The sequence below is a fragment of the Typopeltis vanoorti genome, chromosome 13 (genome assembly GCF_054136105.1).
Source record: "Typopeltis vanoorti isolate ZY-2024b chromosome 13, IOZ_Tvanoo_1.0, whole genome shotgun sequence".
In the NCBI taxonomy this organism is placed as follows: domain Eukaryota; kingdom Metazoa; phylum Arthropoda; class Arachnida; order Uropygi; family Thelyphonidae; genus Typopeltis; species Typopeltis vanoorti.
Window position 1 is genome coordinate 124,478,957 of NC_143561.1, and position 26,067 is coordinate 124,505,023.

The 26,067-nt window shown below is 36.6% G+C and overlaps 1 protein-coding gene across 2 annotated transcripts in view; it reads left to right on the forward strand.

The window, feature by feature from the left end:
• Positions 1-935: 935 nt before the first annotated feature.
• LOC150100517 (enkurin) overlaps positions 936-26,067 on the forward strand; it is a 119,114-nt gene continuing 93,982 nt past the window's right edge. The window contains exons 1-2 of one of the 2 annotated variants that reach the window (XM_090403144.1): positions 936-1,082; positions 19,086-19,231. In XM_090403144.1, coding sequence (XP_090259270.1) covers positions 967-1,082; positions 19,086-19,231 — 262 coding nt within the window. In that variant the 5' untranslated portion in view covers positions 936-966. The remainder of the gene's footprint in view (positions 1,083-19,085; positions 19,232-26,067) is intronic. The other variant, XM_090403145.1, reaches the window with a different exon arrangement.

A 26,067-nucleotide genomic window follows, 5' to 3' on the forward strand; every position in this document is an offset into this window, starting at 1 on the left:
TATTACGTGACACCTCCAAGGTCACATACACCCCTTGATGAGTCAAAAGACTCATCAAGGGGTGTATGTGAGTGTCCTAAAGGACGATTTGTTTATATGCCGGATTAAAAATTCTAGTTTCTGTGGGAAAAAGCTCTGTTACCACCGTATGAGTAGGCTAACTGACCTTCAATTGAAAAATCCATTAAAGATTCTCCCGTTACGACGAGAATCAAATTCAGGCCTTTTCCAATCGAAGGGCTCAATATACACGTTGTTCTTCCAATTGCGCTAAGGCATGTATATTACGCAGGTATCATCTCTCAAAGCCATGCACCACTGAGAGATTGGGTTTACTATCAGAGAAGACTGAAGAAAATTGAAAGAATAACATGGTCATTACCGAACACGGTTCGTATATCCTCTCATGACGTCAAATGGAATATTGGATATATGTGCAATTTTATCTTTTAAACGAGAAAAAAATAATGACAAGAGCAATTTTAGTTTTGACGAGGAGAAATGTAAGAAAGCAACTGCACGAAACGAATGCCATAAATTCATCAATTCGTATAGGAACATTAGAAGCCAGTGATATTTTTCATTCGAGAGTTAAACAATAATCAGCAGTTGAACACGTCAAATGAGGCAGTGGTAGTGTTACGAAAATAGACTTAGGAGGAAGGATAGTCACAAGGGCATGAATTTAATGCAGTAACAGATTTACAGTAAAGGTTAATGACTAAGGTATAATATAACAATTTAACATATATAATATAAAACAGAAATTAAACAAAAAATATTTTTGTTTCCAAATTCATTAATTTTTTTATTAGAATTTTCAAACTCTTTTCTTTCTTCATTTGACGTTAGGCGGCGTTAAGTAAAGTTTCTAATGGGTAAATATTAGTCAGTTGCTAGGTTACCATTTTTATACAATCAAATAACGTCTTCAAGAGTAGTCAGTTACGAGATGCGCTCCTAATAATGGTTTCCGGCGGAAAAAGCGACAGAGTTAACCAATTCAAATCATCGCCATCCCATAAAGAGTGTATATACAATTTAATACCACATGAAGAAACAAAAATAGAGACGGCTACAAGGTTAGTTAAAATTTTGTACTGTTTAGAAAAAGGACAACGATGGCATTACTGTGCATGTAAATCAGCCCTGTTTTAAGTTCACTAGTATATTTAGGATCGTTATTATGATGCTAGTTAACTGGTCATAATCGGGCAAATGCTCAAATATGAACGAATGACGAAAAGAAAAAAATACACCAAGAGTACTTACATTCAGTGGTCGGTAGTCGGTGATTATCGAATTCACCGATTACCACTCTCCAAACGAAAAATCTAGTTTCACACTCATGTTAACCATACTCTTACTTAATTTCAAGGGATGACCTCTTGGTCTTTCACCACTATTCCACTGTTGAAATATTTCCCCTGCATCAATCTTATAAAAACTTTTAGCAATTTAAATGTTTCTATCATATCCCCTCTTCTCTGTCTATCAGCTAACCTCTGTAATCCACAAACTCCCAGTCTATCAGTGTAGGGAGCATTCCTTACACCATTCACCAACTCGGTCACTCTCCTCTGAATCTTTTCTACCACTTCCTCAGGAATCCAGGTGACCAGACCTGAGCACAGTAATCCCGATGTGGATGTATTGACACCTATAAAGAGGAATAATAATTTCTTTATCTCTGAATGTTAGTGTGTTCTTCAATAAATAAGTAATCCTATGAGCTATTTTACCCACCTTAGCAATATGTTCTCTGAATTTTAACTCCCTATCTACTAACATCATCAAATCCCTAGCTTCATCCATCTCTTGGAGTACCGTTCCATCAATGTGGTACACAGCTTGTAATCTGTTAATCCCAAAATGCATAACTTTACACTTTTCCACATTGAACTGACATCCATTACCTTTTGCCAGCTTATTTAAATCATCCTGCAAGCTCTCTATATCACCTTGGTTAATTATTGCACTACCCAACTTTGCATCATCAGCAAACAACTGAATATCTCTCTTCAAGTCATTTCCTATATAATTTATGTACAAATTAAACAATAATGGTCCAAGTGCAGATTCTTGAGGCACACCTCTGGTCACCTGCTTCATCCTGGACTCTGCTCCTCCACACACTACTTTTTTGGTATCTGTCCATGACCCATTCTCTTATCCATATCACCAGTGTAATATCCATCCCCATTCCAATTTCTTACCAGTATTCCATGGGATATCCTGTGAAAAGACTTAGCAAAATCCAGAAGTATCGTGTGTAGCCATTCCCCTGTCCAACTCAGATGTCACTCTATTATAAAAAAAGTTGATAAATTACTAAGGCAGGACTGACCTTTAACAAAACTATGTTGGCCCCGTAGAGTATCATATTATTATCTTCCCATTCCTGAATTCTGTCTTTAACTAACTTTTCCCATACTTTTACCACCACTCCTGAGATGGTGATTGGTCTGTAATTTGCTACCACAATCTTATCCCCTCCTTTATGCAAAGTCACTATTTTACCTTCTTTCTGCTTCCTAGGGACCTTATCAGAGTTAATACTCAAATGTAAGTTAAATAGCCAAGTAAGAGGCATTGACAATTCTTTTGCACATTCACGTAATACCGAAGCTGATATTCCATCCAAATTTACAGCAGTGTTTTCATTTAAATTCTGCAATATCCTAAGTACCTCTGATTCATTAACTTCAATTCTCATATCAGTTGTTGCTACAGAAGACACAGACATATTCTCACTCGGGTGATTGACTTTTGAAAAGTGGTCACTCAGTAACTCTACTATTACATCTGATTCAGTCACCTCAATATCATCAGCACCCAGTAAGGTTATCCTTCCAAAGTTATTCTTCCTTTTACTTGCAATGTAGCAGACGAATTCTTTGGAATTTCCTTTTACCTGCTTGGCTAAAGTCTTCTCATAATCTGATTTAGCCTTCTTTACTATACTGGTAACCTTTCTAGTCTGACCTTTGTACTGCTCTTGAGTGTACTGATCACCTTTCTCCTTGTAAATTCTCTGTACATTTTTTTTTTTGCAGATCAAACCTAATACTACTAGGCTTGATCTGCAAAAAAAGAAAATGACTAATACTACTATTGTTATTATTATTAACATCGCTCAAAGGACTCGTCAAGAAAAGCCAAATATCACACCCGTTGTCATACTATCTTTTGAATTGATTCATGCTGTCTGCACTCACCACCTCCAAAGACAGGCCATTCCATTCGCACACCAAAAACATTAGTGTGTTTTCCATTATTAACTTAAAAGTTAAACAAAACAAACGTGCATTTCTTGTACAAATGTTGGCTGAGAACTTCGTTTCCCTCCACCACCTTACACTTTCGTTATTTATTTGGGTTAAGAGTGCAACTGCAAAAAGCAATAAAGAGCAACATGTAAACGACATAGAGTTCAATGGGACAATTTTGTTACTAATCTAGAAAACAATATGAATAGACCTCACACACAAACATATAAATTTATAAGACATGAATAATAGCCGTAGAGAATCGATCAAGATTATTGGAACAAGACCTTTGGAGTAATGGCTTAAATACTACAAAGAATTATGGACATTTCATGAAAACCCACTCTTAGAACCATTATCTGCAAATAATTATTATTATTACGTGACACCTCCAGGGAGTCCAAAGACTCATCGAGGGAGGGCACCTACTCTACAACTCTCTCTCTCTCTCTCTCTCTCTCTCTCCACCACTCAGTCCACCAACTATACAATGAACCACAACTACCATCATCTATGCAATCCCATCTACTGCCCACCACCACTAGTATTTTCACAGACAATCACAAACATCCAGGCCCATGGCGGGATTTGAACCTGCTGCCTTTTGGCTGGAGAGCAGATATGCTAACCACTCAGCCAACCAGGCTGGCTAGAGAGAGAGAGAGAGAGAGAGAGAGAGACTTAAGCAGTGCAAGAATCATAGAAGCATATGAGAAGATGGTATCAATATGAAACTTTTCAAATATTCTAGAGACAACTTCAGATACTAATTATTACAATTCATGAATAAGATCCTTAATAACCAATCATCATCAGAAAACTGGCAAAATGCTATGATCATCCCCCTCTTCAAAAAAAGTCAATATTAATGAATGGCAAGAGGCATTAGCCTTTTAAATACTATATATAAAATATACTCAAGTCTCTTAAAGACTAAATTAAACAAATATTATGTAAATATATTTTTGGTGAGAATCAAAATGGTTTCCATAAAGGCACATCCTGCACTAATACCTTTTTCACTCTCACGTTTTTGATATAAAAAAGAAGAGAATTCAGTTTAGAGACCCATATATTATTCATCAATTATAAAAGTGACTTTGATAAAGTCAATCGTAATAAGCTACTGGAAATTTTAAGAAATGACAACATTCCTAACCAATTAATTAAAGCAATTTTCAATATATATAACAATAATCAAATTAAATTAAAGATAGCCTCACAAAAATCTGGGTTACAGAACATAAATGCAGGTGTCCAACAAGAATGTAGTCTATTGTCACTCCTCTTTAACATTTATATTAATAACATTATAAGAGAGCGGAGAGAAACAACCAGTTTTGCATTCAAATAAATGATTGCACCAACATTGACACAATTTTATTTGCTGATGATCAGACTCTAATTGAAAATAATGAGGATTCACTACAGTGAGCAGCCTTTTCATTAAATGAAATAGCAAAAACATACAATATGGAAATCTTTACTTCCAAAACCAAAGTCATGACATTTAAAGGCTGAGACCCAATTAGAAGCAAAATTTGCATCAACAAAGATATTATAGAACCAGTTAATACATTCAAATATCTAGGCTACCACTTATCTTATGAAAGAGAGAAAGGCATGCAACATAAAATACCCAGTTATATAGGAATAACAAAAACTATTAATCAGATATTCAATCCAAATTTATAAGCAAGAAAATAATACATAAAACTCAATAACAAGACCTGTCCTAACATATGGTTCAGAAGCCTGGACCTTAACTCAAGCAAATAGATGAAGACTGATAAGCTCTGAAATGAGATTCATGTGCAAAACAGCTGGATACAATAGACTTGACTTCAAAAGAAATAGTGATATCATAAAGAAACTTGAAGTGATACCTGTCTTAGACTACGTCGATCTTTATAGAGAGAGACGGAGACAACATACAGAAAGAATGAGTGAGGGAAGACTCCCTAGAGAGAGAGAGAGGGAGAGATACAGAGATATCGACCTCAAGAGAGAAGAATAAAGATGGGAAGATTTGAAAAGATGGAAGAGACCATAACAGGCCACTAGGCCTATTACTGGAAAGGAAGAAGAAGAAGAGTGCAGCTGTTATATTATTATTATTGTTGTCGTTATCATCACTCAAGGACTCATCAAGAAAAGCTATATATCACACCCCTTGTCATACCATCTCTTGAATTCATTCTCACTGTCTGCACTCATCACCTTCAAGGCAAGCCATTCCAATCACATGCTGCCCTTTGCGAGAAAAATCTAGTTCTCACCCTCTTCTTCACTGCATTTATTCTTACCTTCTTTGGATGTCTTGTCGTCCTCTTCTTCTAACCTCTATAAAATTATAAAATTAAAAATTCCATCTGGTATTCCTGTATGACCCTTTTAGAAGACTGTATCTATGATATCACTCCTCTTTCTTCTGTTTGTTAGTGTCTGCAGTCTATAAATTTTCAGTCTCAGTTTCATCTTTAGCAACTCAACCATTATCATCTTTAACATTTTCCTTTGCACCCTCTCTGCTGTATCTGCATCACCACAGAAACCAGGAGACTGGATCTATGCATAGTAGTATTGATGAGGTGGTATCAAAGTCTTGTAAAGAGGCAAAATGATTTCCTTATCTTTTTTTTTTTTTCTTTCAGTGTTTGTTTCAGCATTGCAATTATCCTCTGAGTTTTATTCACAGTCTTTGTTATGTGGCTTCTGAATTTCAGCTTCCAACTGCTAAACTGCAAGACCCCTAGCCTGATCAGTTTATTTTAGTATAATCCTGTCAATATAATACACCATTGGATATCTCAACACACCAAAGTGCACAACATTATATTTACTGACATTGAACTGATAGCCATTTTCGCATGCCTACAGTTCCCACCTATTGTAATAATTTTGCAATTGTTGCATGTCTCTAGTTAACCATGCATATCTTTGCATCATCAGCAAATAGTTATATGTTACCTATGAAATCCTTCCCAGGTCACATTATTAATATAGAGATTGAATAACAGCAGACTAAGGACTGATCTCTGAGGTATACCAAGTCACCTTAAATATCTTGCAGACTTACATTCCCCAAAAAACACACATCACCTTGATGACCTGTAACCTTTGGTTTCGTGCATTATGCCTTTGTTGTTCTTGCACTAATAAACACCTAATCAACCCCCTCAAACAAAACTTTTTGATTTTGGTCAACCAGCCAAGTATCCTGTCAGCCTATCCAAGCTAATAGTTCATCATCCAATCCCAAGTTTATGCAACCGCTATCCATGCTGAATTCTGTCAAAAGTGTTAGCAAATTCCAAAAGTATCATGGTGTATCCATTCCCATTATCTAACTTGACCATAACATTAAAATGTGAGCAATAAAATGATTCCCTAAGTAAACCCATGTTATTGCTGTTTACCAAGTATATATTCATGGTCAATCTATTTCTCTGTGTGGGTTCTTACAAATGTTTCCAAAATCCTCACTACCACTCCAGAAATACTAGTAGCAAAGCAATTCAACAATAGGAGCTGATGAGATATGAAGCACAGATGCTAAAAGAGTATTCAGCTGAACTAGCTGTGCCTTTAACAATTAGACACATCAGTCTTTCCACCATTCTTGTGCAATTTGATTATCATGCATTCTCTTCACTCTTGAAGAATCCTTCCTGTTCTGAGACTCAAATTATATAGCATGTTCAAAATAGCCATTTCATCTGAACACTCTTTTAGCAACTGTGCTTCATATCCCATCTACCCCTGTTGCTGAATTCTTATTCAGTTTATGAAACAGCTCAAATGCTTGTATATTATATATAATACATCTGATGTTATTGGCTTTCACTTGCATTGTTACAAAAGTTTTACTCCATATATATAAAATTATACATTATAGTATGCTTATTGCAAAGCAAAAGAACTCATAAGTAAAGGAACTTGTTACCTTGCAGCTGTACCACACAGTTGTACTGCTATTTCCATCATAGAACTTATCTCTCACTTAAAGAGAATCATACATATATCCTCAGTAGCATTTATATCCACAGCCTGTTGGCTGGACAGTGATATGTTAACTGCTCAGCCAGCTAGTTAGGCTGCTATAAATTCATAATTAAAAGCCTAATGAAAGGTGAATCTTAACTAAATTAAATTAAATAACCAGCCTGTTTTTTTTAATGTTGGGCCCATATAGAAGAGGTTGACTGGTCAACCTATAGTACATTAGTACCGTATATGGGTGATGGGTTGTGAAAGAAGAAACTTGTTTACATTTGATTTAAATGGACTCAGTTTCAAGTATTTTATATTGTTCTCCCAGTAGTAAAAGGATTTAACAAATATAGCAATTCAATATATATATAACTATTTCCTTGAAAAAATGCAGAGTTTATTTTTATTTAAGTTCTGTCTAAAAGTGTGCAGCCGTGATGCTAGCACTCGTCATATATTGGCTCACGTATAGAATGAAGTTGGCCGTGCCTGGTGTAGATGATGTGGTTTGCTGTAGTTGGTGGATTGAGTGGTGGAGACGGAGAGTTGTAGAGTAGGTACCCTCCCTCGATGAGTCTTTGGACTCCTTGCAGGTGTCACGTTTTTTTCTTTTTTTTTTTTCAGCCTGTAACTTTTCCCCCACTGCTGGGGTAAAGACTTCTCCCATTGTGGGAGGGTTGGGTTTACTTCTCCCATGGTGACCCACTCCATCTTGGGCGACTCTTTTATTCACTTGTATGAATGAATGTACAAAGGTGTAAGAAAATCGCAATCATCCATGCTTAGGCAGGATTTGAAACTGCAGCCTCTTGTCTGAAGAGTGGATACACTAACCACTCGACCAACCAGGATGATGTTACATAATAATAATAATATAAAAATCAGCCACAAATAAACAAAGACTATGAAAATAAGCAAGAACATTGAAAACATCAGCTGTATCCTGAATGGAGCTCCTGTAGAAGAAGCAAAATATTTTCACTATTTGGACTCAATTTTTAAGAAAGATAAATCAGAAATGGAAATAAACACAAAATAATCAAAGCTTGTGTGGAGAAGAGTCAACTGAATGAATTTACATGAAATAAGAAAGAAATTAGTGAAACCACTAAACTAGCAGTATACAAGATAGTGTTAAAACCAACTTTAATTTATGCATCTTAGAGTTGGGTTAGAAATAAAATATTTTATCAAAGACTAGACTATATAGATATAAAAGTTCTAAGAAAGATTAGGAGAGTGAACAGATGGCATCATTAGCAGAATGATATTAAAAATGAAGATATTAGGAAGAAACTTGACTTTGTTAGCATTCAGGAATGTAAGAGTGGAGGTTATCTAAGGCGGAATAATCAGTTAAAAAGACTGGAAGAAGAAGAGCTAGTGAAACAGTTGTTTGATTCTAGGATTGTAAGGCAATGATCCCAAAAGACCTAGGTGAATTTATTATGTTAGAGATATGTCTTAGAAGACTGACATATTATTTTTATTATTATTAAATAGTATCTCTACAGTCAGAAGACTCGCTACTGGAGACCATTATTCACACAATATCTATTGTGTCTCTCTTTAAACTCGTTCACCAATGAAGAACTTATACTACCTCTGGCAACCCATTCACCAGCCTCCAAGAAAAAATTGAGTACTCTTGCTAATCATAGTCATATACAATTTCCATGGGTGACCTCTTGTTTTCTGTCCTCCTGCCATGTACTGAAAAAAAAAGTCTTTGGTCTCAATCCTATGAAACCTCTTTAGTAACTAATATGCTTCTATTATGATCCCTCTTTTTCACCTTTCAGCTAGTTTTGAAGACCTCAGACTTTCAATCTATTCTCGTAGGGAGCATTCCATAGACTTGCCACAATCTTAGTCACTGACTTCTGGATCCTTTCTACCTTCTTCATGCCTTCTGGATTCCAGGTGATCAGATCTGTGCACAATAGTGCTGATGTAGCCTTATTAAAGCTTCTCACTCTCTGTTTGTTGGTGTGTTCTTCAACAACCATGTAATTTGATGTGTTGTTTTGGTCACCGTTGCAGTATACCCTTTAAACTTTGCCCTATCTATAATCACTGACAAATCTGTAGTGTCTCACCAATTTCCTGCAGTGTGCTTCCATTAATATAGTACATAGTTTGTGATCTCTTCTTCCTGGAGTGCAGCACTTTACAAAGTGCAGCATTTACCTTTGCCATACTGCCAAACTATTTACTCATCATGCAGGATCACTGTGTCATCTTCATTGGCTATTGTTCTTCCTAGCATTTCATCATCAGCAAACAACTGAATATTTCTCTTTTTATCTTTGATGTAAAAATTATACAGGACTAAGTACTGAGCTCTGTATATACCATTAGTCACCTGCCTTCTCCTGGACTTGACACCCTCCATAAAACACTCCTTTATATCTGTCTATCAGCCGATCTCTAATTCAGCTCCATATCTGTCCCCATTTGCTCCAGTTTATGTAACTGAGTTCCATGTCAAATCCTGTCAAATGCCTTTGCAAAGTCCAGCATTATCACTGAGCCAATGATAATGCTGGACACACAGCTATCATTTTATTATAAAAATATATACAGCATTTATACAGCACAGCTATCACTTTATTATAAAAAGTATACTAATTACTAATGCAAGATCTACTCTTCATACCATGTTTCTCCTTATAAAGTATCATATTCTTGTCCACCCAGTCCTGAATTCTGTCTTTTACCAACTTCTTCAAAACATTAACCAAATCTCTAAAATACCAATTGGCATGTAATATGCTAATTCTGTCTCAGAGCCTCCTTTATGCAGCAGAACTGTTTCACCATCTTTCTGCTTCCTTGCCATTTGCCAAAGTTAAATAGCTTAGTCAGTAAATATGCTAATTTGCTTGTACTATCTCATAATACATGGGCTGATATACATTATTAACTTCCTGATATACATTTCATAACTTCCTTCCCTGGAAGTTACGAAAGGAAACTGTGAGCAAGAGGCTGAGGAGTGGTTTCTTTGCATGGAGGATGGTTGAACCATGGAATGCATTGCCTGATGCAAAGTCTATCATACCACTCCTTAAACAATGAGTTTAAAGAGTGGTATGATAGACTTTGTGTTTCCTAGGAGGGACCTCCCACAATGAGTCTTGATCGACTTTGTGTTCCTTAGGAAGGACCTCCCATGATGAGTCTTTTGACTCCATGGAGGCCTGAATAATAATAATAATAATAATATGTCATCTAATCCCATGACCATATTAGCATTTCGCAACCCTCTCAAATCAGCCAAATCTTTCTTCTAGCACTGCATGGTCACCACCACCTGGATGTACCATCGAGGTAGTGACCATGCAGTGCTAGAAGAAATGATTGCTCTTAAATGCAGTGCTTGCAAAATGATTGCTCTTAACTCATCTGTTTATTATTGTTATTATTATTTTCTTGACCTCCATGGAGTCACACAACTCATTGTGGGAGATCAACATTAGTCAGTACAAAGTATTATACCACTCCTTAAACTCATCCACCATTTGCACTTTCACAACCCTCTCAAGCAATACATTCCATGCTCCTACCACTCTCTAAGCAAAAAAAACTTTTTTCTTATTCTTTTATTCATTATTTCCTGTTGTAACTTGGAGGGATGGCTCCTTGTTTTTGTTCCTTCCCCTTATTCTACCATATAAAAAATCTCTTCATTGTTAATCTGACAGTAACCCTTCAGCAGTTTAAATGTCTCGATCATGTTCCCCCCCCCTTTGTCTTTTCCACCAAATTATGCAGTATCTGCATGCCTTTCCTCATAATCAAAATTGCACAGTTCTAATATCATCTCCCTATACGGGAACAAAAAAGCGTTAGCTGATGCTTTTTTTTTTTTGTTGCTTTATGATGTTGATAAGCTGTATGATATAAGGTGCAAGCTATTTTTGCTGCAAGAAATTGATCTAAACAATAAATTTCTTTATGAAATTTCTGGATTTTTGAGGGACAGATATCTCAGACTACGTGTAGTAGAGGGAACATGAGGATACAGTTTTAGTTTGATCTTTGCATCAGAGGATCAGATTGTGACTGAGAAGTCAGTCTTGCTCCCCAATGGTGAAAGTTTATTTATTTATTCATATGGAGTTTCCTCCCTTTTTCTTCCCCGTCCCTTCTGGGGCGAGTTGAGCCCCCTCATTTATTTATGAGGGGGCTCAACTTTTTATTTATGTGTGTAGATCCGTGTGTGTTCACAGGGCCAGTTTGCCTGCTTGCGGGATGAAAACCCCCAGATAAACTGGTGAAAAAAACTCTGCTGTCCACGGCCAAGACCGGCTAACTTGGCTATGGCTGAGGAAGATCCTAAAGCTCCTCACGTCACCGACGGGAATCGAACCCAGGACACTCCTTCCCCAGGCATATGGTTGCGAAGCGCATAGCCACTAGGCTAACCGCACGTACATTGGTGAAAGTGATGATGTAGTTTTGATTGGGAGGCTGAACAGACATGCAAAGTATCAGTGAGAAAAGAATTTATGTGTAATTATAAGGCAGGTGGCTATCATAATCTTAGAAATCAACTTGGGGCAGTTCTATAGATGGAGGAATTGCAAAGGAGAGATATCAGCAGTGTATGGGGGGGGGGGGCACTAGTAAAGAAATATTTATCAACAACAATGGCAATTGTATTTCTCAAGGGAAAAAGATGACACAATTTGGTGTAAAGTGGATGACTTATGTAACCAAACAGAAATTGCAGATGAAAAAGAGGTTAAGAAAAAAGTATATAGTGATGAAGAGCAGTTGCATGAGTAACATAAGACTTCAGAGAGGAAAGTGACTAGTATAGTAAGGAATACCAAAATGGAATATGAGGAGAGATTAGCACTATAGTCCAAGGAAAAAATGATAAGGAATTCTTTCATTATGTGGCATGTAGGAGAAGAAATTATTGTGGATCAGTGATCCTATTAGATGGAAAAGGAGGTCAAGAGAATATAGCGAGCTATTTAATGATAACTTTATTCAGACATTTCATCCTGGAAATGCAGATTTTATTCCTGGAGGATGGTAAGAGTCAAAGACTTAGCAGTGCATAAGGAGAAGGTATTTCCAATACTAATTACTCTCAAAGTCAATCAGGTAGTGGGACTGGAGAGGATTTCACTGCATTTTAAAAGATTGTGCTAAGAAACTGACAGCTCCATTGTTCAAGGAAAGTAGTAACTGGGATCATCAAATTTTAGCAGATGATGGTAATATTATTTGTGGTCAGCATGAATTTGTTAAAGGGCACTCTTGTTTCAGCGATTTGCATGCCTTTTATAATAAAGTGATAAGAGCAGTTGACAAGAAAAAGGCATATAATGCCCCCCCCCTTTTTTTTTTCTCCAAAGGCATTTGTTAAGGTACTCCACATAAGTGGATATTTAAATTGCAGCACATGGGGTTATAGAGTTAAATATCAGGTTATTGAAGGGAACTTTCCAAGTTCCCTTCAATAACCTGATATTCAAGTTCTGGGAAGGTGTTAAGGGAATAGAAAGGTAGCAAAATAGTTCCACTGCATAAAGGCTGCTCCAAGACAGAAGTAGTAAATTATAGGCCAACCAGTATCTTAGAAATGATGGTTAAGGTGGTTAGGGTTCATATATTTTTGAAAAAAAAATATGGGACACTTTCGGTTTGAATAAACCAACAAAATGTTTTTGCTTTTCTTACTTACAAGCATCAGCAAAGGGAAAAGAATTTAATTAATTATAGCAATCTTAAAATTTAACTTTAAACAATACTAAATCATTGATCTTTGCTTGTGATATACTTCTCAGATGACTGTATTTTCTCAAGTAAAGAATGATTATGTTTTACCAAGTTATGAAATTCCACACAGTCCTTATTGAAAAACACTTTAACAATGAGTATAGCTTTCACAGTTTCTACAGATAACCTATTCTTTTCGTTTGTCCATAAGGAGTTCATCCAGGAAGACAGTCTTTCAATACTAGCAATTGTGCCAGGAATGCAGCAGAAGAACTCGACAATCTTCTTCAAATTTATTAATTCATTTACTCCAACAGTGTTAAATAATTCATACCAAATTTCTCCTGTAGATTTTGCTTTAATTTCTTCTTTCTTTTCTGTAATTGCCTTTTTCAAGATCATCACCTCATCAAACAGTTCAGTTTAATTGATTTTTGTGTTTGGGCAGACCTCTTCAATAGTTGTTACACTTTTCTGCACACTTTTCCAACTGAGACTGGCTTCTGGATTCTTCAATAAAATCCAAGACAAACTTTCAAAAGTAAGAGTGTCCGAAAACCATTCTTGGATGTATTCTATACAGGTGTTATATAATTCATTTTTATAATTACCATAATTCTTCTCAGTGATGAGTCCATCTTCAATTAATGCCTTCAGTAAGGACTGTTCTTTCCTTGTTGCAAAATCATTATCTCGCAATTGAAGGTGAGAAAGAATGATTTTCTCACCTTCAATTGCACAAATTATTACATGAAATTCAGATCGGCATTCTAGAAATGTGGCTATTAGCTCTGAAACTGGATTACTAAAGAAATTTTTTAGAAGCAATGGTGGTTTATCAAGTGAAAGAACATATGATTTGAGAACTTCATACATCTCATTCATCCTTTTGAGAGCAGGGTACAGAGACGACCATCGCGTTTTTGAGTGCCCTAACACTGTCTTGTACTCAGTATTTAAAAAGTTGCGAAACCCTTTGAGTGTATGCACTCTAACAGATATAAAAATGCTGATATAATTTTTCAATGACAGCTTGAACGTCCATGGGCAATGTATCAGCTGCACATTGTATAGCATTATTTATGATATGGGATGAACAACAAACTCCTATCAATGCACGGTTCAATTTTGATTTCAATTTATGAAAAACATTGTTCTTTCCTCTTCTGAAACTTCCACCAAAATTTGTATAAGTATTATCTGTTGACAAGGCAACAACTTTCTTTTCAGTATTCCACTTTGTCACTAGTTGCCATACATATTCTGTAACTTGGTCTGCAGTTTCACACGGTTAATCTAAAAACTCTAGAACCATAGTTTTGATGGCCTCTTCTGGTAAGAAGTATCGAACTAGAACTGGAACTATTTTCAACGCACCATGGTTAGAACAATCTATCATTATTGACACATAATTAGCTTTCTTAAGTTCGTTTCTGAAAACAGCCATTGCATAAGGTGCTAATACACTCACAGTTATAGCTTGAGTCTTCTTTTGACTGCAAGTGAACTTTTTGTCATATAGTTTCTGGATTATTTTCGACGTGCAGTCCATCAAACTGAAACTCTGGTTGTGCATGCATACATGATATGCAAATATAGCTTCATCAGCTGCAAGATTTCTTTCCATTTCATCCATTATTTTTTTAGAAAAATAATCTGACACTTTACTACTTACACTTGCATTTTCTACTAATTTGTGTCTCTTCGTAGTGATGTGCTGCTTGATGTCTGACTGACCGCCGCATTGTATGCCGAATATTGCATTACATTGTGTACATTTCACTTTCTCGTCGACTTTGCCATCACAATTACATGGTATAATAAAAGAGTATTCAGTCCTTAGGTTTTCTGTGAGAACACACTTTCTCTTCGGCATTTTAAAGGCATATAAAATAACAAAACTAATTACATTTCATAACAGAGCTGTGTCATATCAAATAAGCCATGCTTAGTTATTACGTCCGTTAGTTGCACTATTCTCACAACATGTCAGTATTGTCAATTGATAAGATAATTTTATGATCAATAATTAATATTGATTTCTTGGCAATTACGTTTTATGTTTAAGAATGGGAATGTTAAACACAAATCCACAAATTACGTAATAATTCTGCGTCCCAAAGAGTTTTATCGGGATGCCAGGACACAAACTCGTAATAAGGGACAATCCTGTAAAATACGGGATTGTCCCTTATTACGAGACGTATATACAAACCCTAGTTAAGGTATGGAAGAAGTTGGTAATAGAATTCAGGACTCAGTAGAGAGGAATATGATGGTTTATTAAAGGCAACATGGTTTTCTGAAGGCTATGTCTTGCCTTAGTAATTTCTTACTTTTTTTATAATAAAGTAACAATTGAGTTGAATAAAGGCTACTCAAGTGATCCTGCTGGAATTTGCAGAAGCATTTGACAAGATTTCACACGGAATGCTGTTTCATAAATTGAAGCAAATGGTGTTGATTTGAGGTTGGTGATTTGAATAAGAGAGTGAATGATGAACAGATATCAAAGAATAGTGTATGAGAGGTTGAATCAGGGAGAAGGTGATTAGTGATGTACCAGGCTTAGTCCTTTGCTGTTTAATTTGTATGTCAGTGAAAGAAACAGAAATATTTAGCTGTTTGTTGATAATGCAAAACTAGGAAGAGTGGTAGTCAATGAAGATAATGGAGAGATTCTGCAGGATTGACAATATAGGCAAAGGTAAATGGCTGTTAGCTTTAACATGATCAAGTCTAAGGATATGCACTGGGATGAAGAGATCACAAGCTGTGTATTAAATTGATGAAACTGAACTGCATGATTAGGCTAGGGATTTTGGAGTAATCATGGACAGGGCATGAAGTTTAGAGGGTATATTGCAAATGTTCAGTATCAGATTACATGGGACAAGCAGAAATAGTGCGGTTGTTATTATTATTATTACCCTAAGACCCCATTGTGTCACAGACTCATCTAGGAGGTCCTTTTGTCATACTCACAGCTTATCATACATTGCCTTAAACACACTCAAATTCTCTGCAGACACAACACTTGGGCAATGTATTCTAATCTCACAACTCTGCATGCAAAAAACCTGCTTTTCATCCCTTGTTCACACCATCCTTATACAGCTTCCAGGGATGATCTCTTGTTCTCCCCTGATCTTCCAAGGTTTTTGGCAAAACCTCTTCAACATTGATACCATAACAATCCCTTACTAACTTATAGATCTTTATCATATCACCCCTACTTCCTCCTATGACTCTGTTGATTGCATCTTCTCAATCTTTCCTTATATTTGACATTCCAGAGATCAGAAACTACCTTATTCAGTTGCCTCTGGAACCTTTTCACCATCTCTTTATCCTTTTGAAAACTAGGTGACCAAATCTGTACATAAGTCCATGTGCAGTCTAATCAGAGCCTTATACAATGGAACAAGAATATCCTTACTTCTACAAGTCTGTGTCCTTGGATGTTGTTATAGGCCAGGGAATGTGGAGGGTGGTGATGAAGAAATGTATAAACAACTTCAATTAGTGAACAAAAGAAGGGTGATTATTATGGGTAATTTTAATATGGCAGTATAGATTGGAATGAAGAAATAGATTTGGAAATAAGAAAGATGAATTTTTTGAGTTCTTGAGAGATAACTATCTCAGGCAGCATGTAAAGATAGTCACATGAGGATCAAGAGTTTTAGATCTGATCATATCATCAGAGAATGGAATTGTGAGTGGGATTTCACACTTTCTTCCAGTTGGTAAGAGTGATCATGAAGCGATCACCTGAGTTATGGCTAGTCATATGCAGACTTCTGTGAGAAAAGGATATATATGTAATTATAAGATTGGTGATTATGACAGGCTTAGGAGACAGCTTGGAGCTATAACATAGAATGAGGATGATTGATAGAAAACTGAAATTCAGGGAGCATATTGCAAAGGTGGTGAAGATAACCCAGAGGATTGCTGCAATACTGAGAAGGACGCTGATCTGCAGAGATAAGAGTTATCATTCCATTGTATAAGACCCTGATCAGATCACACTTTGACTGTGATCTGATCAGGGTCAGATTAAATTAACTGTAGAAAGGATACAGAGGTGGATAACAAAGATGGTTTCATAACTAACTCACAATGTTAGTTATGGGGATCGGCTGAGGGAATGTGGACTGCAGAGTTTGGTGGACAGAAGAAGAAGGAGAGGTGATATGATTGAAACTTTTAAACTGTTGTGAGGCAGTTACAAGGTTTACACTGGGGGAGTTCTTTCACTTGGTAGAACAGCAGGAAGGAGCAGTGACAAGGGGCCTTCCCTTGAAGTTACGAAAGGAAGCTGTGAGCAAGAGGGTGAGGAGTGGTTTCTTTGCTTGGAGGGTGGTATGCTAGACTTTGTGTTTCCTAGGATGGACCTTCCACGATGAGTCTTTTCAATTTTTCAATCACATGAAATAAGTGTTTGGTTTATTACATTTGAAATTCTCGATGTCATTGACAGATCACAAAGGCTAACTTCAAATAAAATTCTACCACGAATTGAAATATGCCATATAATGCCTGTGCCAACTAAAAATTCAAACAAGCAGCAATAAAATTCAACCAAAGGTTGAAACTTTGCGTGAGTTGAACCCACCAATAAAGAGAAGTTTTGTCAGAACAATAAATGACACCCCGTCGTGAATGTATTAAAACTAAGAAATATATAGCGAATTTTGTTATGACAGTTTCGCATGTTATGGAATTCAGTTGAAGAGAATTAGCATTTCAACTCAACAATTATAGGTTGTCTTTGGGTCGCACGACCTTTTGTTAATACCGCACTAATCATATGCACATCTTCATAGCTGTTCTCTGGTGTAAAAAAAAATTTAACTTATACGTATTGTAACAATTTAAAAAAAAAGGTTGAATAATTTATAAGCGTATAAAAGGAAATCACCTGTAAATCGTTGACATGCCAGCAAAATTCTCGAACGTGCCACCTCTGTCACATGTGCCATAGGTTTACCATCTATGTTCTACACTATCATTATTATACTGTATATAATGTTTGTACTCCTAGAATTTTTTGTTAATTTGTTCCATGTGAGTATTAAGCAAGTCTCTAACCATAAGTCTGAAAGAATCTAAGTTGTCGGTAATCTTAGGATCAGGAAGAGACTTACCAGGCTGTGTGTCATTGCTTTTGTTTGGTGTCTGTTCTTTGTTCTTCATTTTCTCATGGCATTGTAGATAGTACCATTCAATATGTTTCACAGCTCCTTTTGCTTTCCATGTGCTTTCTGAGATGCTGGAGCACTCGTAGTGTTGTCTTCACTTGCAGCCAGAGCAGTGAGGCCTGTCCCCTTCATTGCTTAATGGCTTATTGCACCTGTTACAGCTCACTCATTTTGCTTGGTGGCCTTCGATGTCTCAGTGACCTTTGCACTTCCTTAACTTTAGCAACTGCAGTGCAACTTTTAAAATGGCAACATCCCTTGTTCTTCGCTCGTTGGTGACAACAGTTCACTCTGTCTATGACTTTCAGCACAAAAAATTTGGATTCTACTTAACCGATTTCATTTAATTAAATGTATGTCCCTGTCTTCAGCGTAACAAGTAGAATTACATATCAACACTTTCAAATTAAATACATGAGTTAAAACACTTTAAAACTATAAAAACAGCAGCAGCAATAACAACATGCATGCATCCGTATGCCTACACAGTGCCCTCACTATCATTATTATACAATGTAATATAATGTAATATATATAATGTTTTTACTTCTAGAATTTTTTGTTAATTTGTTTTCTATAATAATAATAATTATTATTATGGAACAAATTAATAATAATAATTATAATTATTATTATTGTGATCTGTGAGTATTTGATATCCCATGATGAGTCTTTGAACTTCATAGAGACTTGGAAGTAATACTAATACATGTATGGCTAGCGGGATGAGGTAATAAACTGATAAACAGTACCTCTGAAAGTTCTCTGTGTTCCATTTATAGAGTGTGCTTTTTTTCTTCTTGATATTCAGAAATTAAAGGCAGTTCTAATATAAGTGTTTAAAATGAAACCTTTCTTTGGAAATTCTTTTATGTAGGTACAGATCCATATACAATGAGATAGTTAAAGAGAATTATAAGAAAGTCAGATCACCTCACAAAACAATGGGGTATGCAAGGACACCATTAAATCGACCTTCAGAGTTTCTAAAAAGCCATAGCAAGGAGTTAAAACTAGGAGAAGGTAAGGGTGATTATTATTCATTACAATTCTAGCAATTTAGCATTATGTTGTCATGTGAAGTTCGCTTTATTTGAACACGAGTTCGATGTCCATATTTTCTGCTGACATGCTGAAAAGATTTGAGAAAATATTTTAATTAAATGTTTTAATTTTAATTAATCCAGTTGTGGTATATAATTGCCACTGCTTTAAAATACACATTTTTCAGACTTACATGTAGACACTTTAAAGAAAATAATGGATTGATTTCACTCTGATATCTTTCAAACGAAATCAGTCTTGTGGATATACTGCAATTGAATTAAATACACATACATTGAACAAAGTACTCTGAAGATGTTATGTGATAAAATATTAACAGAATTAAATTAATCACCAGTATATTGTTTCCATGTTTGTTTTTCATTTATTTTGTATAGAGGTAGTTCTCACTTTATGAATTCCCACTTTACGAATTTTTATGGATTGGAATTTTTATTTTAAATTTTGTGTGGTGAAGCATGACATAATGATCAGTTAGAATGAGTCTCAGTCACTCACAAGCCTTGGCGATGTGAGTGTGTTATTCGTAGTTTTCTTCAATTATACCTGAATTTTTATTTTATTTTGTTTTCATTTTAACTATAACACTTTCACTTTTCCAACAATGTCAAAAAGAAAAAAAAAAACAACAGTGCAAAACCAGAAAATGAACAAAAGAAGCAAAGCAATTACATTGGAAAAAAATATGAAATTATTATCAGGCATCAAGCAGGTAGCACTGTTAAAGCGCATTATTCTGAATTCTGAAACTCAAGCGATCTTAGGTATGGCTAACCAGTTACAAATGACAGTTTTGGAACATGATGTTAATGAGTTGCTTCAATTTCACACTATGGAACTCTCACCCATTGATCTCCATGAATTAGAGGAACAAGAAGGAAACGAAGAAGAAAAATATGAAGCTCCAACTCAGTTTTTCACTTTAAAAGGCCTAGAAGAAGCATTTAAACTTCTTGAAAAAGCTCAAGCAATCTTTGAATCACACGATTCAGATTTTGAACAATTTACTAAATTTTCCTGCGAAATGAATAATGCTTCTGCTTGCTATTGAGCTATTTTAAATGAAAAGAAGCAAAAGTCAATGAAGCAAATGACACTCAAGGGCCTTCTTTGAAAAAAAAAAATACACTATTTCCTAATACCTCAACGGCTGCTGATTCATCCAGTGATATAGAAATGAGTTAATTTTTTTTCAAAGAATCTTTTTTTAATTAAAAATTTTTCTTATATTATTTTTTTAAATATGTGAGTAAAAGTCTTTTCTTATAATTTAATATTCATTTTATATTTTATATATTCCTTCTTACGAACATAACTCTCGCTTATAGCATTATCTCTAAGACAAATAAACTCCTGCTTTACGAATTCCTGATTTACGAACAGTCGCCAGGAGCCAGTTAATTCGTAAAGGCAGGAACTACCTGTATTCTCTATCACTGATGTTTTTATGACTCTTCATTACTTTTTTAATTATTATTATTCTAAGACCCCCATTGAGTCACAGACTCATCTAGGAGGTCCCTTTTTCATTATTATTATTATTCAGGCCTCCAAGGAGTCAAAAGACTCATCGAGGGGAGGTCCCCCCCCCCTGAGAAACACAAAGTCTATCATACCACTCTTTAAACTCACTGACCGTTCTCGCTCCCACCACTCCATCAGGCAATGCATTCCATGGCTCAACCACCCTCCACACAAAGAAACCACTCCTTACCCTCTTGCTCACAGTTTCCTTTCGTAACTTCTAGTGATGGCCTCTTGTCATCACTCCTTCCCGCTGTTCAACCAAGCGAAAGAACTCCCCAGTGTCAACCCTGTAACCACCTCTCAACAGTTTAAAAGTCTCAATCATATCACCTCTCCTTCTTCTATCCACCAAACTCTGCAGTCCACATTCTCTCAGCCGATCCTCATAACTATCCTTGTACAGTCCTGAAACCAACTTTGTCATCCGTCTTTGTATCCTTTCCACAGTTAATTTATCCCCTTCAAATCCTGGGGACCAAATCTGAGAACAATAGTCCAAGTGTGGTCTGATCAGAGACTTATACAATGGAATGATAACCCTCTTATCTCTGCAGGTCAGTGTCCTTCTCATAATAGCAGCAATCCTCTGTGTTACCTTCACCACCTTTGCAATATGTCCCCTAAACTTCAGGTTTCTATCAATCATCAACCCCAGATCTCTTGTCTCCCCTACTTCCTCCAGTATAACTCCTCCCATAGAGTATGCAGCATCCCATCGATGTTTCCCAAACCTCAAGACCTTACATTTTGCTGCATTAAACTGATACTCCCATTCATTTGCCCATCTATCTAGCTTATTTAAATCCTCTTGCAGGGCTACCACATCTGCACTATTACTAATAATCCTTCCCAGCTTCGCATCATCCGCAAATAACTGAATATCCCCCTGCAATCCACTGGCTATGTCATTGATATAAAGGTTAAACAATATAGGTCCTAGTACTGAGCCCTGTGGGACCCCACTTGTAGCCCTCTGCCTCCTGGAAACTGCTCCACCATACACAACTCTCTGATACCTATCAGACAGCCAATCCTGAATCCAGTTGACCATCTGACATCCAGACCCATGTGCTGCAACTTAAATATCAGCTTATCATGTGGCACCCTGTCAAATGCCTTCGCCAAGTCTAAGAAAATTGCAGTATATGACTTTCCCTCATCTAATGTTCTTGTAACTTTATTATAAAAGGCTAGCATATTGCTAAAACAAGAGCGTCCTTTCACAAATCCATGTTGATTCTCACAGATAACAATACCCTCATCTGCCCAATGCTGTATACGGTCCCTCACTACTTTCTCCAAGATCTTAACAACTACTGATGACACACAGACTGGCCTATAATTAGACACTTCCAGTCTGTTACCACCCTTATGTAATGGCACTATCTTACCTTCCTTCCATTTCCTGGGCACCTTCGCCAAAGCCAGACTTTCATTGAAAAGCCACGTTAAAGGCACTGTCAATTCCCTAGCACATTCTCTTAAAACTCGTGGTGAAATACTGTCCAGTCCCACAGCTTTACTGACATCCAGAGTACTCAGTATCTGAAACACACTCTCCTCCTGTACCTCCAGACCTCGAACCAGTCCTATCCCTCTAGCATTAAAACTGACTCCTCTATGATGAAATACTCCAATAAAATGTTCATTGAACAATTCCACTATGTCCTCTGCATCAGTCACTCTATTCCCATTTTTATCCCACAATATCATTCTTCCACAGTCATTTCTCCTCCTACTGGCCACATAGCTAAAAAATTCCCTAGGATTTTCTTTGGATCTTAGGGCCAATCTCCTCTCATATTCCAGTTTCGCTTTCCTTACCACACTAGTCACTCTTCTGGCCTGTGTCTTATATTCTTCATGCATCTTCTCTTCACCTGTCTCCTTATATCTCTTCCATAGCCTCTTTTTCGCATGCAATTCCTGTTTAATATTGTTTGTCATCCACTTTACTCCAAATTGCGTCCTCTTCTTCACTCGTGGTATACAACTTACCATTGCTGCTAACAAATATTCTTTCACAATTTCCCATGCACTAGTGATATCCCAGCCTTCCAATTCCTCCCTCCATGAAACTTCCCGAAGTTGACGTCTAAGACTATTATAATCACCTGCCTTATAATTCCACATAAGTTCCCGTCTCTTTGATACTCCTGCATGTCTATTCATTTTCCAAGTCAACACCATATGGTCACTCTCTCCAATTGGTGGGAGAGACGTCAACTCAGTTATTATCAACTCTTCTGATGCTATAACCAAATCCAAAACTTTTGAACCTCTTGTTCCCTCTGTTACATGTTGCCTAAGACATTTGTCCCTCAAGAATTCTAGAAATTCCATTCCCCTATTGCTACATGCATCTTCCTCTCTCCAATTTATACTACTGAAGTTAAAATCTCCCATAACAATCATTCTTCTTGCATTTGCCAAACTTAGCTGTCTAAACATCTCCTGGTCCCCATCCTCTGTGCTCCTGGGTCTGTAGCAACACCCCACTAAATATCCTGTCTTGCCTACCTCTACCTCACACCATACGCTCTCAAAATCATTTGTCTCACTTCCTTTCAAATTCTCCACTCTTAGAGGACATAGGTCATCACTTATCATAAGCAATACCCCACCACCACGCTTTCCCCTCCTATCCTGACGAAAAATGCTATACCCAGCGACTTCTATTCCTGTTGTTATATCCCCTTCTGTCAACCACGTCTCAGTGATTGCAATAATTTTTGGCCAGGCTGATGCTATCTGCGCCACCAATTCCTCTCCCTTATTCCTATATTTTTGTCATAAATAGCTCATCATCATCAGGGACAAATTCTCCAAGCTTGCTGCGCAAGCTCATTACTTGAGAAAGAAGTAATATTTATTTGTTAATAAATGCATGCATTTATAAGCATTCCATTTAGGCTTTTATTTTTGTAGACAGAAGACGTCTTAAGCTTGCACGCCAATAATTGAGCTTTGCATTGTGTATCGAAGGCTGATGCTTGCTCATCTAGTCAAAGCTACCTTGGCTTGCTCAGTTGTGGGAGATTCCAGGTCCTCGCTGCAGCACTGTGATTTCATGCACATGCATACCCATTTCTTCTCCGTTCACGTTGTCTTAAACACAGGCCATACGTAGTCAAAGTAGCTCTAGCCATTGAGCTTCAGCCAGCCTATACAAGTGTGCATGTTGCTTGGGAAAATTAAGTTACAACCAACTTTTTATGATGATGTTATCGACCAGTTCATAAAGAATAACCGTAGGGTAGAATTTGTATTCAAGTAGATAAATTGAAAAACATAGAATATCATTTGTAAAATAAATGTTGTATCTGTATGATTAAATGTACATAAATTTCTAAATATATAGTTTTAAATGGTCAGTAATTCATTATTCCACTAATCAGACTTCAATCACACCTCTGATTCCCTGAATGATAACAAGAGCAAGCATGAATTTCAAGACCAGCATTCACCCTTGCTCATCATACTGTGTTTTAAACACATTCAAATTCTTTGCAGACACCATGCTCTCAGTTATGAATGATTGGAATGCAATGCATTCCAATCATTCATAACTCTCCATGTAAAAAATCTGCTTCTCACTTCCCTGCTCACACCCTCCTTAAACAGCTTCCATGGATGACCTCTTGTTACCCCTCCCATCTCCCACCATTTTATGAACAATCTCTTCAGTGTTAATCCTATAACATACTCTTACCAATGTCTTTCTCATATCACCTCCTCTTCCTTCTCTCCACTAGACTCTGCAAATTGCATCACCTCAACCTTTCTTCATATTGTATATATCTGGAATGTTGGTATATTGTATATACCAACATTCCAGAGATCAGAAACTACCTTAGTTAGCCACCTTGGTACCCTATCCAACATCTCTTCATCCTTTTGGAAACCAGGTGACCAAATCTGTGCACAGTAGTCCATATATGGCATAATCAGAGCCTTATACAATGAAACCAGAATCTCCTTACTTCTACAAGTCAGTGTCCTCTGCATAATTGCCAGAATTCATTATGTTGTCCTCACAAATCGGCAGCATATCCTCTAAATTTTAGATCCTTATCTTCCATCGCCCCAGAATCTCTTATTTCCTCACCTCCAACAAATTTATCCCCACCAAGAGTAAATTCTACATCCCATCTTATTTTCCAAATTTTAAAACCTTACATTTTGTAACAATGAATTAGCATCATTATTCCCATGTCTATTCAAGTCTTCTTGTAAGGCCACAACATCTGCTCTACTCCTCATAGTTTGTTTGTCCCAGCTTTGCATCATCTGTAAAATCTGTATATTCCCATTCAAATCTTCCACAATATCATTAACACACTTAAACAGCAACTGCTCTAAAATAGACCTCTGAGGCACACCACTAGTGACTTTCTTCTTGGGATATTTCTCCCCCATATTTCTCCAATCTACAATCCAATGCACTAATGTAATATCTAATCCCATCCACTTTAGTTTGAATATCAACTTATCATGCAGTAATCTATCAAAAGCTTTTGGAAAGCTGAAGTATGCTACTGTGTATCCATCTTCCTTGTCCAGTGCTGCTATCACCTTATTTGTAATAAGTAAGTAGATTACTAAAACACAACTTCCCTTTCCTTTCTTTCCTTTAGTAAATCCGTGCTGTCCATCAAAGATAAAAGCACTGTTGTCAACCCAATTCTGGATCCATTCTCACCAGCCTTTACAACACTTTAACTATAACACCTGGCTCACAGATTATCTTATAATTTGGTGCTTGAATTCTGTCATCTCCTTTATGAAGTTGTACAATCTTGCCTTCCCTCCACTCCTTTCAAACTTGATCTAATGTAAAACTCATATTTAACAAATATGTCAAGGCAGATGTCAACTCCCTGGTACATTCCTTCAAAATACGTGTGATATATCATCGAGGACCACAGCCTTATTAGTATCAAGTTTAATTCCCCATATACTTCTTCTTTCTTACCACTCCTCTTATGCTGCCTTTATAATGCCTTTTTCCTTAGCATTGCATGCTTAATCTCTTCATTCATCCATTTCACACCTACCTTATTTTACCATCTGACTTTGGAATACATTTAGACTTTGCTTTGACTATATAGCAAGTCATTGATCTCCTTTCCACCCAAGTCATTATTCCATGCTACATCTGCAAGCTGTCTTCTGAGATTCTCATAATCACTAGCCTTGTAGTTTCACATATATCCTTTCCTATGGAAGTTCTCGCATGGTTGGCAACCACCCAGGTAATCACTTCA